Source organism: Mauremys mutica, chromosome 4, assembly GCF_020497125.1.
Source record: "Mauremys mutica isolate MM-2020 ecotype Southern chromosome 4, ASM2049712v1, whole genome shotgun sequence".
Classification (NCBI taxonomy): Eukaryota; Metazoa; Chordata; order Testudines; family Geoemydidae; genus Mauremys; species Mauremys mutica.
Window position 1 is genome coordinate 140,845,772 of NC_059075.1, and position 17,904 is coordinate 140,863,675.

At 45.5% G+C, this 17,904-nt stretch overlaps 1 protein-coding gene across 1 annotated transcript in view; it reads left to right on the forward strand.

Moving 5' to 3' along the window:
• CR1 (complement C3b/C4b receptor 1 (Knops blood group)) overlaps nt 1–17,904 on the forward strand; it is a 70,716-nt gene that overhangs the window by 9,112 nt on the left and 43,700 nt on the right. Inside the window, exons 10-21 of the mRNA XM_045014444.1 lie at nt 3,900–4,094; nt 5,263–5,445; nt 6,949–7,125; nt 7,745–7,927; nt 8,649–8,831; nt 9,397–9,579; nt 10,822–11,013; nt 11,966–12,062; nt 13,186–13,271; nt 14,074–14,262; nt 15,689–15,871; nt 17,296–17,472. Coding sequence (XP_044870379.1) covers nt 3,900–4,094; nt 5,263–5,445; nt 6,949–7,125; nt 7,745–7,927; nt 8,649–8,831; nt 9,397–9,579; nt 10,822–11,013; nt 11,966–12,062; nt 13,186–13,271; nt 14,074–14,262; nt 15,689–15,871; nt 17,296–17,472 — 2,028 coding nt within the window. The remainder of the gene's footprint in view (nt 1–3,899; nt 4,095–5,262; nt 5,446–6,948; nt 7,126–7,744; nt 7,928–8,648; nt 8,832–9,396; nt 9,580–10,821; nt 11,014–11,965; nt 12,063–13,185; nt 13,272–14,073; nt 14,263–15,688; nt 15,872–17,295; nt 17,473–17,904) is intronic.

The following is a 17,904-nucleotide window of genomic DNA, read 5'->3' on the forward strand; positions in this document are numbered from 1 at the left end:
ATACATGTATTAGTCTATAAGGTGCCACAGGACTCTTTGTTGCTTTTTACAGATCCAGACTAACATGACTACCCCAATGATATTTGCTTCCAGGATGGTTATTGGCCATTCTGCATTTTTAAATAAAGTAACAGGTGTGCCCGATAGGGATTTGTATTAATCCAAAATTAGACAAGAAGCTCATTACCTGCACTTCAAGGCATGCATGTGCCCTAGTAGTGTGGACACCAGTTTATTGTGCAGCAGGAAAATAGTGTGTTTTTCCATGCTTGATTGGGATGGAACACCTTGATTTTAAAACAGTACACAGTGAAGTCCCTTCCTCAATAGAGTGTTATATAAAACTCCTCCTGAAAGCGTGGAGATGCCACACTTCCTGTATACTAGGCCAGTGGCTTTCAAACTTTCCAGACTACTGTACCCCTTTCAGCAGTCTGATTTGTCTTGTGTACCCCTAAATTACACCTCACTTCAAATCTCCTTGCTTACAAAATGAACCATAAAAATTAATAGCACACTACTACTGAAAAATTGCTTACTTTCTAATTTTTACCACATATAATTATAAAATAAATCAATTGGAATATAATGATTGTACTAATGTTTCAGTGTATAGTATATAAAGCAGCATAAACAAGTCACTGTATGCATTTTTCATTTGTACTGACTTTGCTAGTGCTTTTTATGTAGCTTGTTGTAAAACTAGGCAAATATCTAGATGAGTTGATTTATCATAGAATTGTAGGACTGGACGGGACCTTGAGAGTTCATCTAGTCCAGTCCCGTGCACTCATGGCAGGACTAAGTATTATCTAGACCATTCCTGACAGGTGTTTATGTAACCTGCTTTTAAAAAATCCCCAATGACAGAGATTCCATAAGCTCCGTAGGCAATTTATTTCAGTGCTTATCCACCCTGATAGGAAGTTTTACCTAATGTCCAACCTAAACCTCCTTCACTGCAATTTAAGCCCATTGCTTCTTGTCCTATCCTCAGAGGTTAAGAAGAACAATTTTTCTCCCTCCTCCTTGTAACAAACTTTTACCTACTTGAAAACTGTTATCATGTCCTCTCTCAGTCTTCTCTTTTCTAGACTAAACACACCCAGTTTTTTCAATCTTCCCTCATAGGTCATGTTTTCTGGATCTTTAATCATTTTTGTTGCTCTTCTGTGGACTCTCTCCAGTTTGTCCACCTCTTTCCTGAAATGTGGTGCACAGAACTGGACACAATACTCGAGTTGATACCTAATCAGAACGGAGTACGGTGGAAGAATTACTTCTCGTGTCTTGCTTACAACACTCCTGCTAATACATCCCAGAATGATGTTTGCTTTTTTTTTGCAACAGCGTTACCCTCTTGACTCATATTTAGCTTGTGGTCCACTATAACCCCCAGATCCCTTTCCACAGTACTCCTTCCTAGGCAGTCATTGCTTATTTTGTATGTGTGCAACTGATTGTTCCTCCCTAAGTGGAGTACTTTGCATTTGTCCTTATTGAATTTCATCCTATTTACTTCAGGCCATTTCTACAGTTTGTCCAGATCATTTTGAATTTCAATCCTATCCTCCAAAGCACTTCCAACCCCTCCCAGCTTGGTATCGTGCGCAACCGTTATAAGTGTACTCTCTATGCCATTATCTAAATCATTGATGAAGATATTGAACAGAACCGGACCCAGGACTGATCCCAGAAGGACCCTACTCGTTATGTCCTTCTAGCATGTCTGTGAACCACTGACAACTACTCTCTGGGAACAGTTTTCCAACCACTTTTGCACCCACCTTATGGTAGCTCCATAAAGGTTGCATTTCCCTAGTTTCTTTATGAGAAGGTCATGTGAGAGAGTGTCAAAAGCTTTACTTAAAGTCAAGATTTACCACGTCTACCGCTTCCACCCCATCCATGAGGCTTGTTACCCTGTCAAAGAAAGCTATCAGGTTGGCCTGACATGATTTGTTCTTGACAAATCCATGCTGGTTGTTACCTATCACCTTATTATCTTCTAGATGTTTGCAAATTGATTGCTTAATTATTTGCTCCATTATCTTTCCAAGTACAGAAAGTTAAGATGACTGGTCTGTAATTCCCTGGGTTGTCCTTATTTCCCTTTTTTATAGATAGGCACTGTATTTGCCCCTTTCCAGTCTTCTGGAATCTCTCCCATCTTCCATGACTTTTCAAAGATAATCGCTAGTGGCTCAGATATCTCCTCAGTCAGCTCCTTGAGAATTCTAGGATGCATTTTATCAGGCCCTGGTGACTTGAAGACATCTAATTTGTCTAAGTAGTTTTTAACTTCTTCTTTCCCTATTTTAGCCTCTTCTGATCCTACCTCATTTTCACTGGTATTCACAATGTTAGACGTTCAATCGCCACCAACCTTCGTGGTGAAAAGAGAAACAAAGAAGTCATTAAGCACCTCTGCCATTTCCACATTTTCTGTTATTGTTTTTCCCCCTTCATTGAGTAACAATCCTATCCTGTCCTTGGTCTTCCTCTTCCTGCTAATGTATTCATAGAATGTTTTCTTGTTACCCTTTACATCTCTAGCTACTTTGATCTCATTTTGTGCCTTGGCCTTACTAATTTTGTCCCTACATACTTGTGTTATTTGTTTATATTCATCCCTTGTAATTTGACCTACTTTCCACTTTTTGTAGGACTCTTTTTTGATTTCTAGATCATTGAAGATCTCCTGGGTAAGCCAGGGTGGTCTCTTGCCATACTTCCTATCTTTCCTATGCATTGGGCTAGTTTGCTCTTGTGTCCTTAATAATGTCTCTTTGAAAAACTGCCAACTGTCTTCAGTTGTTTTTCCCTTAGACTTGCTTCCCCTGGGATCTTACCTACCAACTCCCTGAGTTTGCTACAGTCTGCCTTCTTGAAATCCACTATCTTTATCTTTATTTACCCCAGGAAAACCACTGCGTACCCCAAGGAGTACATGTACCCCTGGTTGAGAACCACTGTACTAGCAAATGTCTCTGAGAAACAAAGGTTGTCATTTGCTGGGACAGAGAAGTGAAAGTAGCCCATGAAAGGGCAGTCTCAAACTACAGGTAGAGAACAGTAGTGAGATAAGTTCCCTTACTTCTGTGAATAGCTTCTGTTGTTAATCAACCATGAATCTGAAAACCAGTCTACTCATCAGTAAGATATTAAAATGTTATTAAAGCTAATGTTAAAAAAATTATATAATACATAGGCTGGGAAAAGAGTGTCTGTACATCTGGGTATAGTGCTTAGATTATCCACAAATATAAAGTTAGTTTTTAGAAGTCATATGATACATGATTTAGGTGAATTGATTTAACAATAGAGTTTAGATATTCAAATCCGAATACTCGGATACATCACTCATGAAAGTTTCACAGAGATTTGGTTGTGGAAAGCAAAATATATCAATGAGTGGAGATTGTCCCTCAGTAATTGAGAAATAGGTTGGTTGTCCATTTAGAAAATAATGCATGAGGAAAGTATTTCAGTTACTTTCCTGACTCTGCTTCTCATCGGCACTCCAGCTCATCCCTCCTGCTATTGCCAATGTCCAGTGACATGTTCTATGTAGAGGTCCCTTGACTGACCATGCGTTGCCGCATCAGCTGAGCGTAGTATTGACCGATTCTGCACTCTCTCGTTAGTGGGGTCCCATGTGCCTAAAGCTCTGATGATCAATGCATGTGTCTGGACAATTAGCCTGTGTCTTAGTAAGTCAGTTTGGTGAGTTATGTAACTTCAGTGCCCAATCAACTCAGACATCCCTGGGCCATCTCCTGTTGGGCTAAATCATTCTTGTGGTTTCATAGCTAGCACACCTAGTTTTCTTTAGCAGATCAAGTAACTGGAGCTGCTTCCCTTCCAATATTGATTCTAAATATCTTGTGTCTCTCCAGGTATTCCGTGTCTTCCGCCTCCTGACATCCCCAATGGAAGGCACACTGGGGTGATAATGGATGGCTTCTCTTATGGGTCAGTTGTAACCTACAAATGTGAAAGTAGTTACCCGCTCACTGGAGAGGCCACTATTCACTGTACAACCAAGGACGGGCTAAACGGAGAGTGGAGTGCGCGTCCCCCTCGGTGTGGAGGTGGGTTTTGAATGAGTGCAGCCCTCCCAGCTCTGCTCTTTTACGTAGAGAAAGTCCAGTGTCAGACAAATGTGAGACTCCAGTTAAATCCCTGCACTTAGGGTACGTCCAGACTACCCGCCCTATCGGCGGCGGGTAGCGATCGATTTCTCGGGGATCGATATATCGCATCTCATCTAGACGTGATATAGCGATCCCGAACGCGCTCCCCGTCGACTCCGGAACTCCACTGGAGCGAGCGGCGGTAGCAGAGTCGATAGGGGAGCTGCGGACGTCGATCCCATGCCGTGAGGACCCGAGGTAAATCGATCTAAGATACTTCGACTTCAGCTACGCTATTCACGTATCTTAGATCGATACTCCCCGCAGTGTTGCGTATCTTAGATCGATACCCCTCCAAGTGTAGACCAGGTCTTAGTGTGCCTGACCATGGCAACATCTCCACAAGATTTCCATGATTCATGTTAGACAGAGAGTGAATAGTTCCAGAGCAGGGCTGAAGATTTGAGGTGGAAACTGGTACCTTTGGATGCACCCGTAGAGCAGCTCTGTTAGCAGAGCAGCTAGGCTCACAGCTGTATAGGAATGCTGTTAAACATCTTTCACCCTAGCGGCAAAGGGTGACACTGGGGAATGTCAGTCAGGGAGGTGGTGGGTGTGAGTTTCTAGATTGCATGCCCAGGCCGCTCTCCTAGCTGCTCTGCACCCCAAGCAGATGGCTCTGAGAAACCCTAATCCAATGACGTGGGTGACCATGTATGGCACTGGGATATTTTGTGTTAATCTGTGCAGGTTGTGTTGTGTGGGCAGTTATTCCGAGGGAGTGGTGTGTGCTGTGAGGAGAGGCTATTTTGTGCGTGGTGATTTGTGGTGTGTGGGTGGTTTGGAAGAACTGCAGCAATTGGGCCAAAGAATCCACTCTCTGTGCAGTCCCCTCACACCACTGACCCATTCCTACAGCAAGGGTTAACTTATTTCTGACATCGCAGTGGTCTGGTGCTGTGGGCATAGCTAGACACATAGCTTACTGGATTTTCCATTAGGGATAATATAGGCTAGTGCAGCACGTTACAGGGTAAAGTCTAAACATGGCTTGAGAGCTGAGTAGGGTGGAGAGATTTTTTTCTTCCTCTCTGGCCCTGTTTCAGCTAAAGCGTTTCTTTTTCAGAGGTTAGATGCCCAGCCCCGCAGATCCGGAATGGAAGAAGAGTATCTGGTGACAGAAATGTCTATTCATATAAAGACAGTGTTACCTTTGAGTGCAATCCCGGCTACACTATGAAGGGTCACAGTCTGAGTCAGTGCCAAACTGATGACACGTGGGATCCACCTTTGCCCGTCTGTGAGCTAGGCAAGTGTCAAAACTCTGATTTCTTCGTATCTAGAAATAGGTTTCCCTTCTGTCAGATCTGTGAGCATCTCCAACGCTAACCCAGTCTGGTTCTGTCCTGCCTGACACTTACCTCAAATCAAGAGACTTTACAGTCTGATTTGAGGGGAGAGGTGGATGGTCCCATTTGTTAGGAACAGACCTAGAGGATAAGAAATGAACCGGATTGGAGGCAGTGCTGGCAGGGCTCTGAGAGCAGTGGGGATGCCAGGTGAGTAATGTTGTCCCTTCTCACATGCATCTGACGAAGTGGGTCTTCACCCATGAAAGTTTTAGCTCCGATACGTCTGTTAGTCTATAAGGTGCCACAAGACTCTTTGTCACTTTGTCCCTTCTGTTTGCTGCAATCCTTGTCCTTTCCCACAATGCCTTTCTGGGTGATAATTCCTCAGACTGCACTAGCTGCGAGAAGTGACCCAAGTTCTCAAGGGCTGTGGGTCTGCTGAGGGGAATTTCTGTAACTTAAAGGTGAAAGCAGGGCACTTTTATCTTCCTCTGCTGAGGATCCTCATGTCTTTCCCATCTTGAAATGGGAACTGGAAGTGATTTAAAAGATGATTTTCAATAACTTCTTGGTCCACCGCAGCTTTTGCAGGTACTTCTGCTTCTGCAGCTGAATTTCACAACTAACTTGAAATTTCTATCAATTTTGAGCAGTCCTTCCAGTGACTACACATGCTTTTCACTCTTCCTTTGGATGTGGAACACGACCCTCTAGTTCCTAAATACTGAATGATCGTGAATTAACTTTTGTTTTTCCCCCGACCCTGGTCTTGCAGTCAAGATTATTTCTATAATGCGGTGGGATCAGATTGTTACAAATGAGTAAAAGATTCAGAAAAGCAATAGGCCATTAGCTCTTGCAATGTAACACACTAAATAGTGAGCCTAAATTGTCCAGTGATTTTTGGTTGTCGAACCTGATATGCTTAAAGGAGCCTGTTTGTTTGTTTTTATGGGTGATAAGTGTCTGTAAATGATCATTGTGATCCTGACTACTCCCTTCTTGGGGAGGCACCACTTGACTGTACAGCATCTGGAGCTTAGAACTGCCCCCTCCCTCAATGTGAAGGTGCGTTTCGGTTCTGTTTGCGGCTTCCCTTTGCCTCGCTCAGTGCGTCAGACATGCAAAAGGATTTAAATTGAGACCACAAGAACTTTGATGTAAGCCACGAATTCAGAAAATTCCGCATCTGGGGATTAAACTTCCAGTGAGAGACACTGGCCAAAGTCACTGCTGGCAAGAAGCTTCTTTAACTTCAGTGGAATTGCATCCTCTTGTACCAGTGGTGTATGGTTCATGCTGAAAGAACTGACACAGGTGACAAGAGGACATCAGAGTGTAGAAATACTTATGAAATTGAAGTAAAAGCTTGTCAAAGGAAATGGCTCAGTAGGTAAACTGCCCATTCCATCCCACACGTGCATTAGAGTCTAAAGGGTTTGTTATGCTTTCCCTTTCAGTGACATGCATAAGCCCAGAAGTGGAGAATGGCAGAACAAATGGGGTACAGCCTGCCTACAGACCCAGAGACCTCGTTGTGTTCGAATGTGACCCTGGTTTCACCTTGAGTGGCAGCCCTGAGACTCGGTGTCAAGATGATGGTAGATGGGATCCTCCTGTCCCTGTCTGTGAAAGAAGTAAGTGTGACTAAGGCTTTGATGGTGGGTTATCTTTGATCCCATTGTGATGAGCAAGATCTGAGAGGGCTGAGCATGGAGGCCAAAAGGATTTTAGGATTAGTTTGAGATCTGAAAAAGAAAATGTAAATATCTGTGTAGCTATCCCAGTGTTTCCCATGCTCCTCTCCATAGTTTCTGGGCTTTTCCACTCTCGAAAAAGATCCCTGAAGAACTGAGTCCTGGCCAGGTTTGCCCATTTAACCCCCCTCCCAAATTAACGGAACTTAGAGAAGGCCCCACCTAAACAACCATCCAACTAATGAATGGTCCCAAAGTGGCAGCGTTGCCAAAGTAAACACAAAATATACAGTGGAAATAGCCCTTGAAGCCTTACTGAGATGGCTGGGAACATGTCTGTGGGTGTCAAGAAGCATGATGGTGTCATCATGCTTTACAGGTATTTGGGGGCTGTGAATGAGGTGGAAGGAATTGAGGTAGGTCACTTTACCCCAGGTGTGCGTTAGCCTCACTGCTCTTGTGTTGGGCATGGTTCAATATGCACATGAGGGTCTTTTCCCTTGTATAGATTAGCCAGCATGAGCTCTGGTTCAATTAAGATTCTCTTTCCTCCCTGCAGTGCTGCAGTGTCCCTCTCCTCCAGCCATCGCCAACGGGAAGACCAGCATCCAGGCCTCGGCAGTGTTCACCACTGGAACGTCTGTAAATTACAGCTGTGAGCCCGGCTACTCCCTTACTGGGCAGGCATCTATTTATTGTACGGCATCCGCAACGTGGAGCTCTCTCCCCCCTCAATGTGAAGGTGCGTTTATGTTCTGTTACCTAGAACTAAGAGGAAGAAGCTCCTACCAGAGGATTTAACACGAAAGACAAGCTCACCAGCGCAACAGAATTAATAGCAGAGAATTTAAGCTCCATTTAGACAAATGGTGAAAAAAATGCTTTTGAAAATAAAGGCACTCTATGCACACTCTGCACTCCTGTGCGCACATGCACAGATATACATCCATTAGGGAAATATTGGGGAAAAAAGCATCTGTCTGAAACCCTAAGCACACTTGACATGAATCACAAAAACTGGAAACTAATATCCATGCTCCCCTCACACACACAGACAGACACACAAACCTCTGCCCCCAATCCCTACCCTTGCTGCACGCTCAGTCAACAGAAAAGATTTGCATTGGGTCCCCCAAAGGCCAACAGGCCTGTACTGTTTTAGAACAAGTGCAAGGAGTAGACTCCAAAGTGAGGCCCCTCACAAGGAGCTCTCCCACCAGCCCTGCTCTCTGTCACTGAGAGGGATCCATGTGGGGCCTTTGTTCACCACAAGAGGAGCAATACAGAACCTGGGGGATGTGGTTTTAAGCAATATACTGTTTGCACTTGAGACGTTAAAAGCAACACCATAAACTCTCCCCAGAAACTGGTAGGGAGCCGGTTCAGAGCACAGGTACCAAAGATACACTGGTCAGCACTGCTTGCCGGCCAAACTGACACCATCTGCACCTTTTCAAATTCAGAGGTTCTCTGCATCACCCCAGAAATCCAGAATGGAAGAAAAGTAGCTGGACATGGACCTGTCTATAGACCCAGGGACACGGTTAGGTTTGAATGTGATCCTGGCTACACCCTGAATGGCAGCCGTCATATTCAGTGCCGAGATGACGGAACCTGGGATCCTCCTGTTCCAGCCTGCATACAGGGTAAGTGTGAATCAAGGTTGCCTGCAGGGTAACTGAGATGATCAACATCTGGTAGGGTTGTGCCTGGAGGCTAAAAAATAAACTTCCTTTGAATCCTGGGGTCACTTTTCAGCTGTGAATGGGGAAAATACAAATATCCACCTACCCCCTTATCTCTTGATTGTGCTTGTTACTGTGATAGTTGATGCCCTGCCCTCCTGACAGACAGAGATCTGGCAATAGTCTGTCTCACTGAGCATCCTAAAGGTGTGAATGGAAACACAAATCAACAAAACTCATCCCTCTCTCAACAAATTCTATTTTGGATTCTTATGGGAGTCAAGGGAGATTTGTAGGAACAGAAAAGTAGCAGATTGGGAAAATCTGAATTTGTGGGTGAAGGGGAATCTAGGTAGTTGATATTTAATCTCTTTTGTATGTGTTGCATCACTGGTGCAATGGTGGGTTTGACATAACATATGTATCCTGGGCTTTCCCCCATCCTGCAGACCAGCCTATTTTAAGCTCCTCTTGAACAGGATTCAGATTTTCACTGAAATATTCTTCTTCCCCTCTCCCCCGTTAGCGTTGCCGTGTCCCCCACCTCCGGTCATTGTCAATGGGAAGCACAATGCCAAGCCATTGGCAGCTTTCCCCAGTGGAACATACGTGAACTACAGCTGTGAACCCGACTACGCACTCCGTGGAGAGGCTTCGATCTATTGTACCACATCTGGAACGTGGAGCCACCCTTCTCCTCTATGTGAAGGTGAATGGATTTTCAGTTGGCTTCTTCCCTTTGGCTGTAGGTGTGTCAGTCACCCAACAGGATTTTAAATGGGAGAAAGCTGGTGTGTCTGAACATTCTAACGTAACAAAATTCACAGCTGGGAATAGATTCCCCCAGGGAAACACACAGGGCTATAATCTGCTTGCACAAGAAGCTCAGTTGACTTCAGTGGAACTTGCTCACTGTTGCCGATGGAACAGTGGAACAGTGCTCTCTGAGCACTGCCGGACAAGATTACAGTTGAAAGGATTTATAAAAGTGTCAGCAGGAAGATGGAATAGTGTAGAAATACTAATGAAATTTGAAATGACTCTATAGACAAACTCCCTCGCAGACTCTTAGGGCATGTCCACACATAGATGTTGCAGTGGTTTAAGTAATGGTGTGAACCCAGAAACTTGCTTTTCTTACAAAGGCAAATATATCCTTATGAGACAATTGAATTTGAAAATGTAAATGAAGGAAGTGGCACTGAATGCGTTTCTCAGAACAATCTGAAAACTCACAGGGTGGTACTCTGGGTGTGTACAAACTGCTAGATACAATGAGAAGACCGCGCTCATGATTGAGGCAGTGTGAGGAGTGGTTATTTATAGTCCCACATCTGCCATTGGTGTGGTGTGCTTGTCCTATAGCCTCAGCTGCTAAATTACAGTAAGAGAGAACTTAAGTATCTTGAGTGAATGGGCTGTTGTATCAAAGTTTGTGAAGAGCTTGGGTCCTTTGATAGATGATGCTGTATGTGGATATTAATTCTGTTGGGCATTGCTGAACCTATAGAGTCATATGCTTTAAGGCCAGAAGCAACTATTGTGATTCTTTAGTCTTTCACTGACAGTAGTACTGAAAACTGGCACATTTTAGCATCCTGGGAGTATGGCAGCCCAAGGATGGATATTAAGACCAAAGGTAAACAGGGCAGGTGCATATGTTGTTTTAGTTGATTAGAAAATAGAGGTTATTCTGCCAGCACTGAGTTTGGCCCTGTGTGTATTTTTAGGTTCAGCCTCCAGCTATGGATTTTGTTGTATGAGCACCTTCGTCTGAACGTTCTCTTTCCTCAGCTTTAAACCTAGTGTAACACCTGGAAGAATATTTGTAAAGCAGATCCGCGGTTGTTTCTTTGTAACACTGTTGTTTTATCAACCTGCACCTGACGTGGTACATACCAGCACAGTAGCTATGGTTCTTTTTTCTCATGTGTATTTCCTTTCTTCCTAGAGGGCTGTGGTGTCCCAACAAGGTTAAGCTTTGCTGAGCTGAAGAGCGAGTATAAAAATCAGTCTTCCTTTCCTGTTGGGAAGACTATCAACTATACTTGCCGGCCTGGATACAGTAGACACCCGCGGATGCAATCCACTCTTACATGCCTTGAAAATCGAACGTGGTCAGAAGCCTTTGAGTTCTGTAAAAGTGAATATCTTCATGGGTTTTTTTTCTATTGTTCAATAAAGGTCTTAGGGGCACTATGCAAAATGTAACATGTCCTTAAATATACCTCTACCTCGATATAATGCTGTCCTTGGGAGCCAAAAAATCTTACCGCTTTATAGGTGAAACTGCATTATATCGAACTTGCTTTGATCCGCCAGAGTGCCCAGCCCCACCCCCCTGGAGCACTGCTTTACCGTGTTATATCCAAATTTGTGTTATATCAGGTCAGGGTCGGTGCAAGGCTGTTTTGCACCCTAGGCAAAACTTCCACTTTGCACCTCCCCCGTCCCCGAGCCCCTGCCCTAAGGCGCCCTCCCCCCATGGCTGCTCCCCCTCTCTGCCCTGAGGCACCCCCTCTGCCCCAGCTCACCCCTGCTCTGCGCACGAGCACCCCGAGCAGCCGTCGCTGTTTCACTTCTCCCGCCTCCCAGGCTTGTGGCGCCTAAGCTGATTGGCGCCGCAAGCCTGGGAGGCGAGAGAAGTGAAGCAGCCACGGCGTGCTTGGGGAGGAGGCAGGGCAGGGGTGAGCTGGGGCGAGGAGTTCCCCTGCTTGCCACGTCCCCCCCGCCGACTTGCTGCAGGCGGCCCTCCCTGCGCTCCCCTGCCCCAGATCCCTCCGCCTAAATACCGGCGGCAACCGGGGTGACCGAAGATCCGGCCGCCGCGGTTGCTGCCGAAGAAAATGGCACCCCCCAAATCCCAGCACCCTAGGCGACCGCCTAGGTCCCCTAAATGGTTGCACTGGCCCTGTATCAGGTCATGTTATATCGGGGTAGAGGTGTAGTTAATAGTAACTAGTCAAGTTCTCTAGCTGTGGCTATTCTGGACCTTCTAAATGCCTTCTTTGTGGAGTGTGTTAAATAGGGATAGATCCCTGGGATAATTGTTGCATGAAAGAGAGAAGCCTAATCCTAGTTTTCTTCTCTACCAGAGAAATCATGTGGTCATCCAGGAGAGCCAGAGAATGGCAGAGTTATTGTAACAGATATCCTCGTTGGGTCAACCGTCAACTTCACGTGTGAAGAAGGGTAAGTTTCAGATTGCCTGAGCTGACTACTTGTGCCTAGCATGGAGCTGTGCAACATAAATGGATATCCTCATATTCCCCCAACTCCTGAAAGCAGTTTACTCTTCCATACTAAACCACTCCATCTTCTTGGCTCAATCAATATCATTTTTATATGCAGGGAAAGATGGATTGGCATAAGTCTCCCTGTTTTCTTCATTCATGCTCTGCCATTTATTGTACAAACTTTAGTTACAATTTGGCCAGCTGAATGCTCTGTCTGCATGTGCTGGGTGACCACAGATGTCTCCTGTGGAGAGTAGGATCCAAGTGACCTGGGAAAACCTTGGAATCTCTTGGATTTTACCCCTGCTTTGACGGGAGAACAGTTCTTCTTCTGAATATTTGGAAAAAGCTGTTTTCCTGTATGGAGTTGGGTGGAAGGGTTTTCACTGACTAACTGCTCACCTGCCAGACTGATGAGGTGTCTCCAAGGGAAATCCCGCTGGGGAAGGTGCCTGAGTGAGAGCCCTGGGGATACGGTGGCAGAAGAGGGCGTCACTTGCCCTCTCCATTTGACGACTAGGACTGTGCTTCAGGGGTCTGAGAAACAAGGGTCTGCAGCTGTAGTGCTGGCTTGTGTCCTTGTAGAGCGTGTCATATGTGGGGGCGAAAGGGAATCTCAAGCTATCCAGGCCCCAGCTGGGTCTGCCTGGCCCACACCCACAGAAATGTATCTCATCCATCATGAGAAAATCAAAACCCCTCTTGGCAACCTGCCTGAAAGTGCCAGGGGAAACTGCTGTAATGCTGTTACTAGTTTGCCTGTGGTTCAGAACGATCCATCTGATGTGGTGAGGAGGACTTGAGGACACAAGAAGGAGATTTGGATCCCCTGGCTCAAAGAATAGCAGCTCATTGGTCCTACGTAGGCTTCTGTACCAGAGATTAATTCTACGAGGGGCTGGGGAGTTTGGCTCTGGCAAGGAGTGTTTCTCCTGTGATGGTCACTCAGAAGTCTGTGGTGTTGGTCCCCACCCGCTGTGGCTTGGGAGAAGAGCTTCCCAGAAGAACTGAGCTTCACAGTAAAGCTCAAACACCAAAGAAATAGGTAACAACTGATAACCCCCTCTGCCTAACTCCAGGCACCGGTTGATTGGACAGCCTTACAGACGATGTGAGATTTATGGCACGCGTGTTGCATGGAGTGGTGAAGTTCCCATTTGTGAGCGTAAGTAGGTCACAGCTGTCTGTTGAGGTGCTTAGGTGCCCCCCCCCCTCCTCTGAATATCTCACAAATGTGAATAAACAGATATGGAAGAATTATGATCCCTGCCCTGGAAAGTCTCACTTGAGGCACAGAGTGGTTACGTGATATATCGTTTAGGGAGTCAGTCAGTAAGAAAGCCAAAAATTAAACCCAGGTCTCCTGAGTCCAATGCCAGTATCTTAAGAAGGAGACCATATTGAAAGGGGGTTATACCTAAGAGAGAAATGTGTTTAAGTTCCTGGCAATCAGCATTTGGTCTTTCTTTGATAACTGAGTAACTGCCAAAGGCATTCAACTTGATAAAATGCCCCCACCAAGGTAGTTATTGGCCCTTCTGGATTTCCAAGTAGCGTAACAGGTTTACCTGATACCCACTTATATTAATCCAAAACCAGAGATGGAGTTCATTACCTGTGCTTTAAGGCATTCACATGCCCTGGCGTGCTCACCACCTTATGGTGCAACAGGAAAATCATGTGTTTTTCAACACCTGATAGATATGCAACAGGATGATCTTAAAACAGTCCATATGAAGGAAGGTGTAGACCATTCAGATATTATCCTAGTAAGTCACTTTTTTGGTTTGCAGACCATCAGTGCTCAAGAGAATGGGGTATAATTACCCATGGTGCATTACCTGTCGGCCTTGCTCATTCTAGTGGTTTCATAGCTAGGGCTCCTAAATTTCTTTATCAGATCAAGTAACTGGAGCTGCTTCTCTACCAGTATTGATTCTAAAATACACTCTCCTGTGTCTCTCCAGGTATTCCGTGTCTTCCGCCTCCAGACATCCCCAATGGAAGACGCACGTTAATGAAAAACTTCTTTTATGGGTCAGCTGTAACTTACAAATGTGACAGTGGTTACCCACTCACTGGTGAGGCCTCTATTCACTGCACAACTGAGGACGGGCTAAACGGAGTGTGGAATGCGCGTCCCCCTCGTTGTGGAGGTAGGGTTTGTGTAGGTGAAAAACCCCTCCCTGCTCTGCTGTTCCATGTATAGAAAGTCCAGGTTCAGACAAACCCACAAAAGTGAGACTCCAGTTAAATTCCTGCACTTAGTGTGCCTGCCCATGGCAACATCTCCACGAGATTTTCTAGGATTCATGTTAGAGACTGAATAGCTCTGGAGCAGAGCTAAAGATTTGAGATGGAAACTGGTGCCACGATGCACCCATAAAGGAGCTCTGTTTTCAGCCCATGTAGGGTCACAACTTCTATTAAGGCTGTTAAAGACCTTTGATCCTAGCCACAGGGGAATAAAAGTGGGGGCTGTTATGGTAGCGCTCTATTTCCCATTAGTATGGGGATTTCTGTTCTTGGCATTTGAAGGGACAACTGAATGCACATCAGAAAAATCTTCCTTAAAAAGAAGAAGGCTTAATCCTGCGAGATGTCTGTCTGTGGAACTTGCATAGTGTTTAGTAGTAGTTCCATCAGAGTGGATGCAAAGTCTACCCCCCTGTGAGTGAAGGACACAGGCTTGCTGGTGCAGTGGATAATGGGGTAGAGTAAAGCTGTGTTAGTCCCAAACACTTGACCTCTTATTACTAATGCACTTGGGATAAATATAAGCCAGATTTGTAGAATTTTATATTTGAAGGAGTTTGGTGGGCAGGCTGAAAGACGCTGGCACTTCTAATGGTAATGAAGAGAGGGTACATTGCTGGGACCACCAGGTTCCTGAAGCATCTCGGACTTGACTGTGCAGATTGCTGAGCTCCCTCAATGTCTGATGTCAGCAGGTGTGAAGGCCCCTTGGTTCCTTGTAGGACTGAGCTCCTTGAATTTACCCTGGGGGTGCGCCCATGACTTGGAGATTGGTGCCCTGGTCACACCTTGAGGAGAGAACCCTTGCAAAGTTGCTATGAAGGAACCTACGCTGTTACCAGTGTATCTCCATCTCCTCCTCTCAGGGTGGCCCTCCACATTTCCCACAATGGTCTGTATTTTCAAGTAGGAATAATATAGGCTAGTGCCTGAGATTGAAGCCGAAGCCCGAGCCCCTCTGCCTGGAGCCGAAGTCAAAGTCTGAGTCCCACTGCCCGAGGTTTCAGCCCTGGGTGGCTGGACTCAGGTCACAGGCCACCTCCCTGGGGCTATGGCTCCCCAGCCTGGGGCGCTGGGGTTCATGCTTTGCCTGTGGTCCCCCTGTCTGGGACGGCAGGGATTGGGCAGGCTCAGACTTTGTTCTCCCTCCCAGGTCGTGTAGTAGTTTTTGTTGTCAGAAGGGGGTCCTGGTGTAAGGAAGTTTGAGAACTCCTGGGCTAGTGCAACAAGTTACGGAAGTGTAAAAAAGGCTTGAGAGCTGCATAGGCTGCAGGCATTTTTTTCTTCTTCTCTGGCCCTGTTTCAGCTAAAGCGTTTCTTTTTCAGAGGTTAGATGCCCAGTCCCACAGATCCAGAATGGAAGGAGAGTATCTGGTGACAGACAGGTCTATTCGTATAAAGACAGTGTTACCTTTGAGTGTGATCCCGGCTACACCATGAAGGGTCACAGGCTGAGTGAGTGCCAAACTGATGACACGTGGGATCCACCTTTGCCAGTCTGTGAGCCAGGCAAGTGTCAAAACTCTGATTTGTTCGTATTATGTATCTAGAAACAGGTTTCCTTTCTGTCTGATCTGTGAGCTCCTCCAACACTATCCCAGTCTGGTTCTGTCCTGCCTGATGCTTACCTCAAATCAAGAGACTTTACAGACTGGTTTGATGGGAGAAGTGGACAGTCCCAATTATTAGGAACAGACCTAGAGGATAAGAAATGAACCAGGTTTGGGGCAGTGTTGGCAGGGCTCTGAGAGCAGTGGGGATGCCAGGTGAGTAACTTTATCCTTTTTGTTTTCTACAATCCTTGTGCTTTCCCACAATGCGTTGAGGGTCAGGATTCCTCAAACTGCACCAGCTGCAAGAAGTGACACAGTGGGGCAAGAACCATGGGTCTGCCTGAGGACGAATTTCTTTAACCCTACTTAAAGGTGAAAGCAGGGCACTTTTATCTTCCTCTGCTCAGGATCCTTGTCTCTGTCCCATCTTGAAATGGGAACTGGAAGTGGTTTAGAAGATGATATTCAATAACTTCTTGGTCCACCGCAGCTTTTGCAGGAACTTCTGCTTCCTCAGCTGAATTTCACAATTTGTATCAATTATGAGCAGTCCTTCCAGTAACTACACACGCTTTTCACTCTTCCTTTGGAGGTGGAATGCGACCCTCTAGTTCCTGCATGCTGAATAGTCATGGAACCATTTTTTCTTTTTCTCCCTCACACAAGTCTTTCAGTCAAGCTCTTTTCTATAATGGGGTGGGGACGAGATTGTTACATATGAGTTAAAGATTCATAAAAAGCAATAGGCAGTAAGTACTTGCAATGTAACACACTGAATAGTGAGCCTAAATTGTCCAGTGATTTTTGGTTGTCCAACTTGAGATGCTTTAAAGGAGCCTGATTTTTTTTTCTGAGTGATGAGTGTCTGTAAATTATCATTGTGATCCTGGCTCCTCCCTTTTTTGGGAGGCATCACTTCATTCTACAGTTTCTGGAGCTTGGAACTGCCTCCTACTTCAATGTGAAGGTGCGTTTCTCTTCTGTTTGCGGCTTCCCTTTGCCTCACTCTGTGAGTCAGATACACACGAGGATTTAAATTGAGACCATGAGAACTTTGAGACAAGCCACCAGTTCAGTAAATTCCGAGACTGAGGACTAAACTTCGAGTGAGACACACGGGCCAAAGTCACTGCTGGCAAGAGAAGCTCCTTTAACTTCATTGGCTTTGTGTCCACTTGTACCAGTGGTGAATGGTTCTGCGATTGCAGCTGGGTAATGTTCTTGCTGAAAGAACTGATAAAAGTGACAAGAGGGCGTCAGATTGTATAAATTGTTATGAAATTGAAGCACTGTGAAAGACTTATGAAAGGAAATGGCTCAGTCCATTCCATCTCACACATGCGTTAGAGTCTAAAGGGTTTGTTATGCTTTCCCTTTCAGCCACGTGCGTAAACCCAGAAGTGGAGAATGGCAGAACAAATGGGGTACAGCCTGCCTACAGGCCCAGAGACATTGTTGTGTTTGAATGCGACCCTGGTTACACCTTGAGTGGCAGCCCAGAGACTCAATGCCAAGATGATGGTAGATGGGATCCTCCTGTCCCTGTCTGTGAAAGAAGTAAGTGTGAGTAAGGCTTTGATGGTGGGTTATCTTTGATTCTGTTGTGATGAGCAAGATTTGGCAGGGCTGAGTGTGGAGGCCAAAAGGAATTTAGGATTAGTTTGAGATCTGAAAAAGAAAATGCAAATATCTCTGTAGTTATCCCAGTGTTTCCCTTGCTCCACTCCGTAGTATCTGGACTTTTCCACTCTCCAAAAAGATCCCTGAAGAACTGAGTCCTGGTCAGCTTTGCCCACTTAACCCCCCTCCCAAGATAAGGGAACTTATGGATCGCCCCTACCGACTAATAAATAGTCCTAAAGTGGCAGCATTTCCAATGTAAACACAAAATACACAGTGGAAATAACCCTTGGCCCCTTACTAAGGCGGCTGGGAAAATGTCTGAGGGTTACAAGAAGCACGACTGAGTCATTGTGTTTTATAGGTATT